This window comes from Boleophthalmus pectinirostris, unplaced genomic scaffold (assembly GCF_026225935.1).
Source record: "Boleophthalmus pectinirostris isolate CB_2022bp ecotype Guang Dong unplaced genomic scaffold, ASM2622593v1 HiC_scaffold_14, whole genome shotgun sequence".
Taxonomy (NCBI): domain Eukaryota; kingdom Metazoa; phylum Chordata; class Actinopteri; order Gobiiformes; family Gobiidae; genus Boleophthalmus; species Boleophthalmus pectinirostris.
In genome coordinates, this window is record NW_026571047.1 from 19,974,414 (window position 1) to 19,990,543 (window position 16,130).

Genomic DNA, 16,130 nt, shown 5'->3' on the forward strand with positions numbered 1-16,130 from the left:
GAAAAAGAGGAAGATAAGCTTCGCTCTCTTGATCCAGATGAAGAACACATCCCAGACAGTTTTGACAGACAGTTTCTCCTGAAACTCGAAAAGGATACTTTGGATTTTTTTTTACTCCATGGTGGCACTGTGATACAAGCAAGATGAGCTAGTCTCCGGAATGCTGTCATAACAGTTTGGTGACACCCTTACAATCTCTGAGTGACGTCAGACTGCACTATAAAGAACAGATCAAAGCAGTGCAGAAGATAAGATGGAATGAAAAGCTTTTGAGATGGAAGGACCATGCCTGTCTCTGATTGGTTAATGACCCCATGTGACCTCAAGTGATGATGTCACAAAGAGTTCTGTCGCTATGGGCAACCTTTGCTAGAAAACAGGAGAGAGATTCCAAAAGTTGTTTATATTTAAAATATATCACTCATTTTACCAGATCTTTGGCATTTTTTTGCCCTAACAACATGAAACTTGGCCCTGCACACACCCGTACAATTACAATGACACCCTCCGAATTTGAGATTGGTCACATGAGCGGTTTGAGAGATATGTGTGGACCAGACAGACACACATCTGAGCTTTATTTTAACACAGTTTGAGTGGAAAGAGTTGACTTGGTTGGAATTGCAAGAGGTGAGACGATTTGTTCTGTTAAACAAGTCCCTCTTAAACTGCAATGTCATCATGGAGGGAATGTCATACAGGTAGTTCATGATAAACACACAAAACTACTCATTTAACTTTAGTTTGTGATTAGATTTTCTACATTTCTAAGCAGTCATTAAAATTAATTAGTCATGTTAATTAATTTTTATACATTCTATGATAATCACCCAGCTCTGACTAGTTTACTCAGCCAACAGCGCGGTGGTGTTGGCATGTACTGTGAAGAAAACCTTAACTATGAAATCACAATACAGGATTTCACTTTAGAATGTTTAATTACTTTGCAGAGCACAAAATGATAGTTGCAGCTGTTTCTCGTCCTGTCTCTGTTTAAGTATCATTTGGACAGGTTACTGCTTTGGCTAGTGTGTTTTTAATGTTTCATTCATGTTAATTCACCATGCAATATAGAAGTAGTGCAATGTTCAATGACGTGATGTGTCGTCTGGCCCTTGGAGTGTCAGTAGGGTTGGGATATGATGTTGTTATGGACTTTGGGTTGTATATGAGCGGTCGGTCTGAAACCTTTAGCAAACACCAATCTATGATAAACATATGTTGGGTCTGAACTATGACCAATTAAAAGGCTCTTATGGCCTATTGTTTCAGCCAATCACGTGGCTCTAGGGCGGGGCATAGGTGACCGGGATGTGTCAGGTGCGCTCAGTTACTCCACGCAACATGGATGGATACACGTTGCTCAACCAACATTTTCATCACGGTGAAAAAATATGGGCTGACTTAAGAAAATGACTTCAACCTTGGTATAAATGGAACTATATTTAGTTGATTTTTGTGCTGTAAATTCTTGTGCGTAAATGCCTCGTGTTTTTGGGGGGAGCGTGAAATGTTCAGTAAGTATACTACATTCTGTTTGTTCATAGAAAGCTTCGCGGTATAAGACCAAACATTGTGTAGATTTTGTATAAACAAAATATATAGGCCTAGGCTTTATTGTTTTACTTTTTGTGACGTTGCGTATCCAAAAATGTGTTGCTAAAAAATCAACAATAATTCACTGCTATAAAGCTAACCAAATTATTCAAGGCCAGTTTCTTTGTGTTGTGCCCTTAGAGTTCAATTGGTGACGCGCAGTTTGTGGCGCTGTCTGTGGTGCTGGAGGGTGTGGGCCTGGGGTAACCCCGGTGTTATAACACACTGCCCTGGCCTGGGGGTTAACACTCGTGACAAGTTAGAATGGAAAAGGAAACAAACAAGTGACCGAACTGGGTCAGGTGCGACACGTCTGAGCCAATACACGCATTAAACCTATTTTTAACCTCCTCAGTCTGTTGTTGTCTCAGGTCTCATGGCCTGACAACGAAGCAGCAGGTATACTGTGTTTTCACTTCACATGTGTCCTCTGTTCTGAGGTTTAAACAGCTAAGAGAATGCAACATGGGCAGGAATGGACCAAAGAGAGTCTGCAGGACGAGTCAGATGCCATGCCACCGACCACCCCGCAACAGTGAGTTTTGACTTTGCTTATTGTCCCTGTTTTCATGTTTTGTCATGTGTTATGTGTCCCACACCATAACTACTATAATGATTGTCTTCACAGCCTGTCTGTCCAGGAGCTGAGCCCCTGCTGCAGTGTGAGTGAAAGGAGACCCCTCCGGCTCCATGGCTCATCCGTCAGAGCCGTCCCGCAGGGAGAAGACCCCTGGCACTCAGGGGTCGCACACGGCTACACGCAACCTCCTCCGAAAGAAGGAGCAGCGCCGTCGTGGAATACGATCCTCCTCACCCATGGGCAGGGTCATCCTCATCAACTCTCCTGTGGATGGTAGGGCCAGCTGCACTTGTACACACACATGTACTAGCATAAGTACACTAGGCAGCCCGTAGAAACTGTAGAAAATTATCATTCAATCACAAGCATTCCAATGTACTGTGTATTACATATTATAACATTCCACAAAAAATGTATGACATAAATACAGACATGTAAATATTGTGTCATTCTCAGGTGGAGATGACAGTGAAGACCTGCACACAATCACAGTGGACAAGAGTTTGGATGGGAGACTTGGCTTCAGCGTCAGAGGAGGATCTGAACATGGGCTCAGCATCTTTGTCAGTAAAGTGGAGGATGACAGCACAGCGGGTACAATACACAAATATATAACATTATGAATTGTTAAAAGGCTAAATATCCTCAAAGGGCCCATATTATGCTATTTTCTGATCTATGTTATAATGTTTCCTCATCAACATAGCTGGAGTTGTGTTTTGTTTCATTCACATATGTTTAACACACAAACCCTGCATATTTAGGTTGTATTCTTCTATTAAACAGAAAACACTCTGTTCCACCTTGTGATGTCATGTGGTAATACAGGAAGTGCACCACTGTGTTTTTAAAATCCATACACCTTCACTACAATCATATGGACGATTTCAGACATGGACTTTCCTATCTCTACTGAACAAAAGGTAAAAGGTAGCTGTTAATTTCACGAGGTGGAGCAGAGCATTTTGAACTTTGGAGATGTAAACAGATTAATAATAAAGGGTTACTGATACGTGTGAATGAAACAAAACACAACTCCAGGTATGTTTTTGAGGAGGTAACAACATTCTAACATGTCTAAAAGCTCACAAGAGTCAATTGTGCGTAATATAGGACCTCTAACATCTGTACTACTTGTCTCACAGAGGAGGCAGGTCTCCGTGTTGGGGACAAACTGGTGGAGGTGAATGGGATCAGTCTGGAGAGTATTACAATGAGCAGTGCTGTTAAAGTCTTGACCGGAAGCAACAGGCTGAGGATGGTGGTACGACGTGTTGGCAAGGTCCCCGGCATCCGTTACTCCAAGGAAAAGACCACATGGTACAAATGGGAGACATGGTTTTGTTGTTTTCATTGGTAAAATCTACATGTAATGAGGAAACATATGCAGTTAGGACAAAGGAGGCCATGTTTCTGTTTTGATTCTGTAAAGGAGAACAGAAGTGGAGTAATGAATCCTTTAATTATTAGCTCCTTGATCTTACTGTGGGTATGTTCACAGTTAAATGTCCTTTGGCAGGGTGGATTTGGTACACAGACGGATGGTGGTGGAGGAGAGTGGAAAGACCCCATCTGAGGCCAGCTCTGGAAGTGCTCTGCAAAGAATTGTTCACCTGTACACCACTTCTGATGATTACTGCCTGGGGTTTAACATACGAGGAGGAAAAGAGTTTGGACTTGGTATCTATGTCTCCAAGTAGGTTCCTCGGTCATATATTTCATCTTACTTTTGTGGTTCTGGAAATTTCTATTCCACAGGGATTTTATTGTTTTGCCTGGTATGTTCCGCAGTATGGCATTAATTAATAATAATTAATTATGCAGTAAATGCACATATCCATTGTGCATTTACTTCATCACAGGTCTTTTTATCAGTCAAATATACCTTCAAAGTTTACATTGTTACTGGGAACACAGTTGCCTCTCCACAGAGACACAATTCAAAGTACCATACAGAATCAAAAAGACATTAAAATCATAATTTAAACAAAGCAAAACATAAAGAATCATCATAAAGTTAACATTAAAAAAACTGGTGAGCCTGGATTTAAACACTGTCAAAATAGAGGCCTCTCCCATTCCATACTGTGGCCTATTCTATTCAAAACATTCTAGGTTAAGTAAATGTGACAGACCATCATCAGGAAAGTTACGTATTTATTTAGATTTTCTTAATAAAAACTTTTCTTCTTCATGTCGATACCTCAGACTGGATCCTGGTGGTCTCGCTGAACAAAATGGCATTAAAATGGGGGACCAGATTCTTGCCGCCAACGGGGTCAGTTTTGAGGACATCAGTCACAGCAGCGCAGTGGAAGTACTGAAGAGTCACACACACGTTATGCTCACTATTAAGGTAAGGAACATGTTTTTTTATTGTTTCTATTGTGTCATGGGGATAACTGATGTAAGACCCGTAGACTATATATATAAATGGACATAGCTAACTCACAATGGTTACAGGTCTATATTATGTTCAGTAAATTAATAGTAAACCCCATTTGTTTGTTTTTAATTAAACAAAAAATATATTGAAATTTGTAATAGATCAATATGAGGAAAAATACTGTAATTATACTATATCACCATTTAGTCAGTTGGAAGGTTAGGGTAAAAGTGCACTATGTAACTTTTTAGTTGGCAGTCAATCACCAGCTTGTTTGCATGGATATGTGATTGCTCTACCTGAAATGTTCCACAGTATGACATTAAACAGCTCTAGCTTGCATTTATTAAGTTGCAGGTGGTTTTATTACTCAAAAAAACCTAGAAAAACTGGCATTCTGACTGTGAGCAGGGTCGCCTCTCCACAGATCTGACCTGTAACTTTGTCTGGTTTGGTCTCCATGAAGATAGAAAAGTTTAATACCATACTGTGAATCACTCCAGACAAAGTTACAACATCTCAAAAGAGAAAAGAGAAAAGAGTTTGAAGGGCCCTCAACCAGATAAGTTACCCAATGCTCCTTTAAGTTTTGTCACTATTTGGATGGGCAGAAACAGCTGCAATGATGTTTTAAAATGGAAATAAATAAATAAAAAACAGTGCTAATCCTCTTATACAGTGATTCAAATAGTACAATACAGCCACTTCTTTGTGTGCTGTTAATTGACCTTATCTAAACCTCTCATTTAGCAGCATTCGGTTTCACAGTTGTCTATAGTCAGTGGATTTACTTTATATTGGGCCATAGTGGTCACAGTTTAACTAACAGTCTACCACACATGCTCATTTGAATGTTGATTGTTGCTTTAATGTCTTGGGGGCCATATCAGCTTTCGCAGTGACTCCTTGTTTGTGTGCGCTTACTAGAAAGCATGTCAGCTTCTTTCTGTTACAGCGATCAAGATCTTAGTCACTTCCAGTCACTGCTATTGAACATTTGGTGCCTTTTCCAGTTAATCAAATACTAGTAGATACCACAGTCAGATATCAGCAGTCATTCACTATTTGAATTTCTGCTTCCTCTTTTATGCAACATTCTATGGATCCCATTGAAAAGATATTATATTTTGTTTTATTGTTTATCACTATGGAAACGGTTCATATTTTTAAACACTTCGAACCCGATAGACAGTGATGGGAAGAATACTTTGTATGTACTGAAAATGAATACTGAATGTCTGAATAAACTGTATTGTGCATGTGTTCTGATACATGATCCAATCAGAGTACTGTATTCTGAGTACTTGGGATACTTTTACACCAAGTTGCATTATATTATAGTAAAAACATAACATGTAATTACAAACAACTTATTTTTGTTGTTAATATATTTATTATAATTAGAAACAAATAAACCGCACATATACTAGGGATATAATGATATCCAATTTCACGATACGATATTATTTATTATTATTTATTGTGATATCGTGGGAAAGCTCACGATATGGTGGGGAGGCTCACGATTCGGGATGTAACAATATCCAAATCTCTCGGTACAATATTTTAATGATATACATCTCACAGTACAATATTTATTGCGATGTTTGTGTGTTATTATGCTGTTATAATGTGTTACTTTTTCCTTTTAAAATGCCTTGACAAGACAATCCAAAAACAAGATTTTTAATCCAGAGAACTAAGACTTAAAAATTCTTAGAACTGTTATTTCTTCTTGTAGTCTACACATTGAAATGGAGCAAAGGTTCATGGTCTATGTAGTTCCTTCTGTCTTTTTTTAGCTGTTGCTGCACCATAACTCTTAATTTAAGCAAAGAGACTTGTAATTCAATATATATTGTATATATATATATATATATATATATATATATATATATATATATATATATATATATATATATATATATATATATATATTGTGATGGTCCACGATATTCTTGTGAGAATTAGACGATATGATATCACGATATTTCCATTATTGTTACATCCCATACATATACCCATTGCAAGAGCTGTGTTTTTTTTTCTCACTAATACTTTGGAGTTCAAAGCAATATATGTATTTCTGTGTAATGTATTTCTTATAATTTAGTAAAGTAACTGTATTCTGAGTACCAGGAAGTGAAAAATTAATTGTACCGGAATATAGTTACTCAAAATTAGTATTCAAAATATGTATTTTCGTTATTTGGTTACTTCCCATAACTGCCGTTACATAGGTGCTTGGTTAATCCCGTGAGTATTGTTGCTAAACAATGGACATGTATCAACAGTTGTATCTTCCAGGGGCGACAGCTGGTATGCAGTTGTTATATTCCTCACTCACTTTACTTGTTGGAGGTTGGGTTTCGCGCTGTGAAAAATACCCAGGCTGTGTGCATTATTCACCAGGCCCCGGGATCAGGTGCTGAGCGAAGCATGGGCCAGTGTTTGTTCAAGTTTAGTTTGAGACTCGCTCACAAAGGACTCTGGGAATCGAAACGGCGACCAGGGTTAGAAAGCAGTACAACTATCAAAGGTTACTAGAAAGTGGAGAGGGGATTCTGGCATTGTAGTTTGGGTTGAAAGAATAATATACACACTGAAGGTTTGAGTCCCTTCTGTGGTTCTAGGGTTACACTTTATCAAATATAGTGATCCCATAAAAGTTTCAAGATCTCTACTGTATCTAATTTGCATATTGTTGATCATATCTTTGCAGGAAGCTGGACGGTACCCTGCCTATAAAGAGATGGTGGCTGAATACAGATGGTTGAATAAATGTATGTTGCTTTTGGATGATTTTAAGTTCTAAAATGTGACAATAAAACTCTCATAGATCTATTAACATCTCCCAAATGTTTAAACTGATCATTTATTTTACTGATACTGTCCATTAACCTGTAATATTTATCCACCCTTACTACAAAATTGGTGTAGGAATAAAGTAATTAAAGATAGTCATTTGCTTTTCATACACACAAATAATATGTTCTGCACAATCCATATTCTTATTTTTATCAGTCAATTTTTATGTGTGCAAATTTATATGTTTTTGCGATCTGTAACACTACATAATTTTATTTCTTTCCATTTTACATGTCTAAGTGTTTTAAAAGGTGTATGTTAATATTTTATAACTAACTTCATCATGTACCTTATCAGTGGCCAATGGCACCCAGAACTCTTCGTCTCAGGGCTCAGACTCGACCTCCTCGGCCTCCTCTCTCTCCTCCGGGACTCCAGTCAGCTCTCTCAGTGGTCTGTCCCAGGTCATGTTCCCTCCCAGTCTGCCGTTCGGCTCTGACATGGTGGACGTCTGCATCTCCACTGAAGACCAGAGGTGGGAAGAGTCACTGTATGTAGTGCGAACATATTGTAGTATTTCTTGAGAGGTGAGGGGTTAATTCTGTTATAACCAGATGTGACAATATATGAATGAACTACCCAATAGTGTTGTTGAATCTGTATTTCTGTCAAGTTTTGTCAAAGCAGCTTCATGATGTCCTTACCTAAAAGTGTCAAACATGAGTAAAGTTGTATTTTTGAGCTGGATAGACACATGCCTCATTGTAGTTTTCTATTTTGGACACACAGGCCATCATACAAAAATACACATACCAACTACACAACATATAACGTGACATAAATGCAAGACACTAATTAAAATTAAATAAAAAATAAACTATAAAGGCAAAATCTCTTGTAATCTCCCCTGCAATGATATTTCTCGATCTGATTTCTTGACCGCATTTAAGTTGCATTATATTACAGTATAAAACACATAACATGTAATTACAAACAACTTTATTTTTGTTAATATATTTATTATAATTACAGATAAAATATCGCACATATACACACTGCAAGAGTTGTTTTCAGGTTGTTTTTTCATTAATACTGTGCAGTTCAAAGCAGAAATGTCATTCTTCTAAAATTACACATACCAACTACACAACATATAAACATGACATAAATGCAAGACACTAATTATATAAACAATAAAGACAAAAAAAATCTCTTGTAATCTCCCCTGTAAAGGTACTAAATGATATTTCATGACCCGATTTCTTGACCCCATTTAAGCACGTTTCTGATGGTTTGTATAAATAAAATTTGAATACTTGAACCACAACATTACTTTTGATATATTACACAATGGCATATTCATTTGCCCAGGTCTGAACCAGAACACTCCGACATCCCAAATGACACGACTCGCAGCCTAGGCCCGACCACTCTGCTCAAAGACACCGCCATCCGAGGAGACGATGACAAAAAGAAGAAAGAATCGCCCAAAACAGCCGTGCTCCTCGCCCTCAGTAAACCCAGCCGCCCCATCACCAGGTCCCAGAGCCAAGTCACTATAGCAGGTGAAAATCTGTAAAGGAATCTTATGCAGCTCTGGGAGAAAAATGACATAATTTTTATATATTTATCCTGCAGAGATTACACAAAAGAAGGACAAAAAGCAGAAAGGAAAGGACCCAGAGGAGAAGAGCACCCTGCAGAGGTCTAAAACTTTTGTAAACCTGCTGTTCAAGGGTGGACGTAGGGGGCGCTCCAAGTCCAGTGACAGGGCTGGAAAAGGTAAATAACTTTTTATTTTTCACTTTTTTTAATCAATACTGAACATGTAATACTATTTGATTAAAATAATATCATTATGCAGGATTTTTCTTTACCAGCAGCCAACTATAACTACCAATTTTGTAAACTTTCAAATTGGTAGTACAAGAATAATGTACCTGTAGTTCTGATTACTTTACTTTGATTACTCTGATTTATAGACACTTAAATGGTAGTGCTTTAAATAAAAACACAGATTAGAATTTATTGGACTTAATTATCATGTCTTATCATATTATTATCTGAGAGGGAGCAGGCGTTTATATGTTTTTTCTTCTCCCTACTCCTGGGTCTCATCTCTGTTGATATGACTGAGTATGACATGTAAATCATGGAAAAGAGGAAAAAGTTGAGTTGCCCAAATGAAAGAAATATATTACTATGAAAGGTAAATGTGTTTGTGTGACCAGATGGAAAACAGCCAAACACAGAGATGTTGGGGGTGGTGGAGGGGATGGCCCGGAGACTGCTGACAGAGGAGGAGGTGGCTGCAGTCATGAAGACCTGCCGCAGGGTGAGAATAATTGTCAATAAATTAATAGAATACAATATTGTACAAAAAGTGAATGTACACTTTTTGCACAATATTTTTTTTGCTTCTCTCTAAATTTTATATACATACAGATGACAACAAATAACTCTACAGCTATAACTAATGAATTCAATGAGATGGTGTGTCCAAACTGTTGACTGGTAGTGTACATTGTTAAGACAGGACATGTGTCTAAGTTCCCTTTATATGAAATCACAACACAGAGCCTATAGTTTAAAATTAAGATGGAGGACAGCAATAGCCAGGCTGTTGCCACCTAGTGCCTCCACTCAGTTTAATTTCTCTCCAGCGACTAGGTCAGGAATCAGAAGGACAAGAACCACAGAAATTGTAGACTGTGCACCAGCCAATCAGTGAAGAGCTGAACCAACCTGAGTTGCTATAGCAGACTGCATACGCTGTCCTCCTTTGGACTTCTTTTGTCAAATACAAACTTCACATTTTTTATTGCACCTGTAATTTGCAAGTTCATCTCACAGAAATGACAATGATCGTTGACAGACATGTTCACTCTCGGTTTTGTTTGCTGTTGTGCCGACAATTACTTGAACACCACTGAGCATTCTGGCTCATTACATACATCATGACCAAATAGCAGTGATTGGTTAAATAAAAAAGTACCCGCCTACTATCAAGTGAACAAATCCTAATGCTGCGAGGTCAGATGGTTTCCAGAAAGTGAAACCGGCTGATGAATCAGGATACAACAGCAAAGGTCCCCATGACTGAATTTGGTGTAAAACTGTAAACATTTTTATATTTTTACAACATATGTGTGTATTCACCAAAAAGTGATTTTCAACAAAAAATATGATGTAGGCTTTCTGTTAGAATCCCTATTAAAACATTTAAATAGACAAAATAGCAGTTATAACCACAGTCAGTCTAATCAGAAATAATGCCTAATAGTTATATATATTTGTATTATTATTTATTTCAGTATTTGTTTTGCTTTTTTATTCTAGTACATAGCAGAACAGTCAGTAGAAACCTTCATACGCCACCTACTGGGCATTTTGGACAGACCTGAAAAGTTACTACTGCTGAGAGAAGCAAGGTAAGAAGAAAATAAAATCTATGTTTATGTTTATATAATCAAATTTAAAAGTGCACTACGTAACTTTTCTGTTTTTCTCCAGATGTTATTGCTTTGCCTGTAACGGTCAGCAGTATGGTATAAAACTTTCAACTATCTCCATGGAGACAAGCACATAGATCTTGTCTTAGTTACAGGTCTGATCTATGGAGCAGAGACCCACATCACAATAAGAGTGCATGTTTTCAAGTAATTCAGTAAGGTTTAATGCCATAATGTGGAAGAGTCCTATCAAAGCAATAACATCTCCATGGAGACAATCAGGTGGTGAAAAGTTACACTGAGCACCTTTTAAAAATGTACAGTAAACTCTTAATTTACCATATGTTAAAACAAGCAGCCTTTAATGAATTTGTAAACAGTGGTATTACATCAGGGTCCCAAGGAGATTAGAGCTTTCTCATGATAATCGCATTAAATCCAGTGTTACACAGGGATACAGCAGACAGCTAATAACATTTGTACAGTAAATATTGAATAATTATGTATTTTTTTATGTTTTCAGGATGCTGCTTTCTCCGTCTGACCTCACTTTATTCAACAGCATGGTAGCCCCAATCGAAGCTGAGGCCTATGACATCCTAAAGTATCGCTCAAGTCAGTATTAAATTTATGAATGCAACACAAATGATTTTAATATCCATGGTTTTCAGAATCATGGACAGTTGGGACCATTGCCATAGGGATAAACAATTTAAAACAAAATATCAAATCTTTTGGGCCCTTAATTGTCGCTGATAATAGGAAGTTAAAATGAATATAACTTAACTCATAATATTTTGTGTGTTTTAGTCCGAACTCCTCCACTTCGCTCCCCCAACGCAGGTCGGACCCCCAAAAGGCACCTCATCACACCCATCCCAGGTCTGTTTCTGATTAAAGCTGCATTAAATGTGCAGAACTATATATAGAAACACTGGTCCTGTGGAAGATCTTTGTCCTAGTTTGATGCTTTGATTCCATCTCTGGGCAAGGTGCTTCAACCACCTTTCTTATGTATTAATCTGTGTGTGTATGATAATCAACAAAAGATATTTTGACAGGTCTGTAAACATTTTACTTGAGCTTAAAATCGCTTTATACCCCTTTGTGAAGGATTATAACAAGCTTTTTTCCATTACTATTTCCATTGTACCCAATATTATCTTTTTATTATCAGTAATTTGATGTGTTGCCCACTTCTACTTTAAAAGTACTTATCACTATGAGTTTGACATTGAAGTAAATGAATAATGCATTAACTTGGATAATTTGTTTGCAAATGTTCCTTAATCTACATCTTACTTCTTTTGGCATTCATAGTAGTTAAACTGTAGTATTATATGTTGTATGTATATATTATTTATAACAACATACTCTTTTATTACTGTTTCTTTTGACATTTTGTTCATACAGACTACAGAGGCGGCTTTGAGCTACACCATGCTGAGGAGGTGGAGAAAGAGAGCCACCTACTGGAGCAACTGGAGAAGCTCAGTCTGACTGCTCCTCGTGGGCCCAGACCCCACACGTCCAGTGCCTTCACCCCTCTGTTAGACATACCAGTGGACGGTTACCACTCTGAATCCTCAAACCTCAAACCTCCCTCCAGCCCCATGGTCCCCAACTGGCTCCTGGCTCGCGCCGAAGACTCCCGCTCCCCCCTAAGAACTGACATAGGAACTGTCCGCTCGGTTCATTTTGACGAAGTTTCACTACATTCAGTGTCAGATAAAAGCAATGCAACTTCTGAGAGAGGCAGGTCCCCTTTTAGGAACGGACACTCCAAAGGTAAAAAGGAGGTTTTGTTTACGCTTCAAAGTGCCTCAAACAGAAGTCGGCCTTTGCTGTCCCAAGTGTTCACCCCGAGTTTGGACCAAAACAGAGAAATGTGAACGGACATTTATCTGAGAATGGACTCAATGGGACAGGGCCTGAAGAGAAGTACGACCTCAAGACGGTCAGCATCTCCAAGACTAAGCAATCTCTAGGTAAAGATCTAAGTAGTACTGAGGTAATATACTGAAGTAAAATACAGCCTTTGTGGTACTTTGTGCTAGGCCTATTGATTACACGTTGTTAAAGGTGCACTGTGTACCTTTTCTGCTGGGCTGTCTGCCACCTGTAGCCAGACTGGCATCACCTAATGCCTCCACTCAATTTAATTTCTCTTCAGCGACTAGGTCAGGAATCAAAATACAATAGACGGTTTGCAAGAACGCCGGAAGTGCGAGTTCAGGCACCAGCCAATCAGTGAAGAGCCAGACATTCTGTGTGGACAACGATTCCCAAGATCAGGGATTTAAAGCACAAAGAGAATGTTTGGTGAATTTTTTCAAGGGGAAAGACGTTATTGCCCTTCTTCCTACAGGATCTGGGAAAAGCTTAATATACCAGTTAGCTCCTTTAGCGACGCATTACATACATCACGACCAAATAGCAGTGATTGGTTAAATAAAAAAAGTACCTGCCTATCGTGAGTGAATGAATCCTAATGCTGCGAGGTCAGACGGTTTCTACGAAGTGGAAGTGTGTTCAAGTGTTCCATAGTATGACATTAAAAGTATCTATCTTGTTTTTATTTAATTATAGGTGTTAGAAATACACTTAAAAAAACATTGTTCATTTACGGTGGGTGGGCTCCCCTCTCCACAGACCTGACTTGTAACTTAGCCCGCCAGACGACACTTGCTTGCTTGAAATAGTTAAGCGTAATGCCATACTGTGGAACATTCCAGACAAAGCAATAACACCTCCATGGACACAAGTAAATTAATGGGCCCTCCACCAGAAAGGTTACATAGTGATTTTTTTTTTAAATAAAGACACTGTGGCTTTAACAAACACATTTAACTAACAAAAATAACTTGAAGCTTCTGTGTATAATGTGTTTTTTCCTGTAGGTATCAGTATATCTGGTGGCATGGAATCAAAGGTTCAGCCAATTATAAAGATAGAGAAGATTTTTCCTGGAGGAGCAGCTTCAACCAGTGAAGTACTAAAGGTTAGATTAATGGTGTTATTTTATTAAAATTTTTATACGGCATAGTTTAAAATGCATAGTTTGTAATGATTTCATATTTCTCTTTATAGATGTGTTGCATTGACAGTAAACTTAAATAACTCTACTATATTTAACTTGCTGTGTAGTGAATCTAAAGCAGAACTCTCAGCTAGTGTTGTCACAATACTAATAGATAATAATAAGATTTCAGCCTTATAAAGATAATAATAAGTGCCTTTTTAGACAATAGCACTAAATAAAAGAACTTTCTTCTTATGTTAGCATGTGGTCTAAGTCCTAATAATGATTGAGATTGTTCTAAAACTGTTCAAGAAAGGTTAAATTCTGTTTTGTTTATGATCATTTTAGTATCAATCTCTGCTCAAATGAGTATCTGCTTTCGATATTAGTTTTTAGTATTGATTAGTATCTGATTTTTTTGATACTTTTTGATACTACAAGAGAAACGATATTTATCAAGATGTAGTGATTTTGTTGCACGCCAGTACTGCTGATGATTGAGATTGTTCTAAAACTGTTCAAGAAAGGTTAAATTCTGTTTTGTTTGTGATCATTTTAGTATCAATCTCTGCTCAAATGAGTATCTGCTTTCGATATTAGTTTTTAGTATTGATTAGTATCTGATTTTTTTTATACTTTTTGATACTACAAGAGAAACGATATTTGTCAAGATGTAGTGATTTTGTTGCACGCCAGTACTGCTTACTCACATTTGTATTATGTTTGTGTTGTCAGGCTGGATTTGAGCTGGTGTCGGTGGACGGAGTGTCTTTACAGGGAGTCACTCATCAACACGCTGTGGACATTATCCGAAAAGCCTTCAGTAACAAGGCCAAAGACCCCATGGTTTTTGTCGTCAAAGTCCCACAAAATCCTTAAGAGGATCAGCCTGGACTCTGCTGCACTTGAACTAAGCCACAGACACAAGAGTTTAGTCACAACAACTTAAATCTAGTCAGAGGTGGGTAGAGAGTACTATAGAACATTGGCTGTGGTTACATGCACGTCAAAAATCTGATTATTAACATTTTTTTAATTATAAGACTATTAATAAAATGAAATGTAAACAGCAAAATCATCTAATTTCTTTCTGATGATGCTCCCTCTGATAACTCACATCAGATTTTGCGGTATACATGTCATTTACAGGGCCCATATTACACTATTTTCCTATCTATGTTATAATGTTTCCTCATCACAAACAGACCTGGAGTTATGTTTTATTTCATTCATACATCTTTAATATGCAAACCCTTAGACTTTAGAGTTCTTTTCTCAAACTGAAAACACTCTGTTCCACCTTGTGATGTCATGTGGTGATACAGGAAGTGCTCCACTGTGTTTTTAAACTCTATACACCTTCACTAGTGGGAGGGTCATTCAATTTTTAGGGGTATCCCGGGCCTGAAAAGTTAAATACTTACAATACATCTTCACCATTTTATTATAATATCATCACAAAGCTTGGCTCACTGACTTATGCGTGTTGTGAGGAGTAACCACACATTTTGCACAAGTAGAGTACTGTCCCTTCAAAATACTACTAAAAATTAAAAAATGTTGTGTAATAATTAAACTATTTAAAGTAAAAGTGCACTCAAAAGTTGCTCAGGTCAGTGTAACTATGTCCCTGATTACTACCCACCTCTGAATGTTGTATAATACAAACAAAAACAGAAATATTTCTCATAAACAGAAACGTTTCTTTTAAATATGCAGGGTTTTTTTTCGATTTGCTTGAACAATGGACTATGACGGCAGCAAAACTGGATGATAGTATTTTATTAACTGATTTTTTTCTGTAACAAAACCATCCAGCCAATTCACGAGGAGTGGGTGTCCTCATTCTCTTGAATTATTAAACGCAGGCTGATGAGCTGCAAATTGAAACCTGAGTGTTTTTAAATGTCTGTGGTCATAAAATCATCTGACACCATGAAGACAGTGTCATTTGTACGTAGTTGTTTCCTGTAGGGGGCAGACAAGAGCCACTTACTGCAAACGTTTATAAGATAACACAGTAACAGATTGAGGACATTTGGAAATTAAGTGTAGTCCTTTTTGTTTTTATAAACATGGAAGGAAAATGTATTGGAGTTGGGATTAAAAACTGTATTATTTGTTCTTCAGTATATGAATTTGAGCATAGATAATAATGAGTTTCATGTTATAAAGTCGATAAACCCTTTACAATAATTGTTTCTTTCTTTAGCTCATTACTGGTTAAGCTTAAGGTACACTGTCCTCATAGGAACATTTGTCCTCTGCATTTGACCCACCTCCATG

General features: G+C 37.6%; 1 protein-coding gene across 1 annotated transcript; it reads left to right on the plus strand.

Annotated features, from left to right (window-relative positions):
• Positions 1 to 1,744: 1,744 nt before the first annotated feature.
• Positions 1,745 to 15,940, plus strand: LOC110154342 (PDZ domain-containing protein 7). Its single transcript, XM_055150360.1, is given in 19 exon segments — positions 1,745 to 1,898; positions 2,047 to 2,131; positions 2,225 to 2,449; positions 2,633 to 2,770; positions 3,322 to 3,496; positions 3,696 to 3,872; positions 4,385 to 4,532; positions 7,285 to 7,345; positions 7,728 to 7,905; positions 8,742 to 8,935; positions 9,009 to 9,152; positions 9,602 to 9,705; positions 10,710 to 10,801; positions 11,346 to 11,437; positions 11,633 to 11,704; positions 12,236 to 12,681; positions 12,684 to 12,810; positions 13,723 to 13,823; positions 14,580 to 15,940. Coding segments are annotated over 17 exon segments (2,556 nt in total). The 5' UTR covers positions 1,745 to 1,898; positions 2,047 to 2,131; positions 2,225 to 2,286; the 3' UTR covers positions 14,724 to 15,940.
• The last annotated feature ends 190 nt before the right edge of the window (positions 15,941 to 16,130 follow it).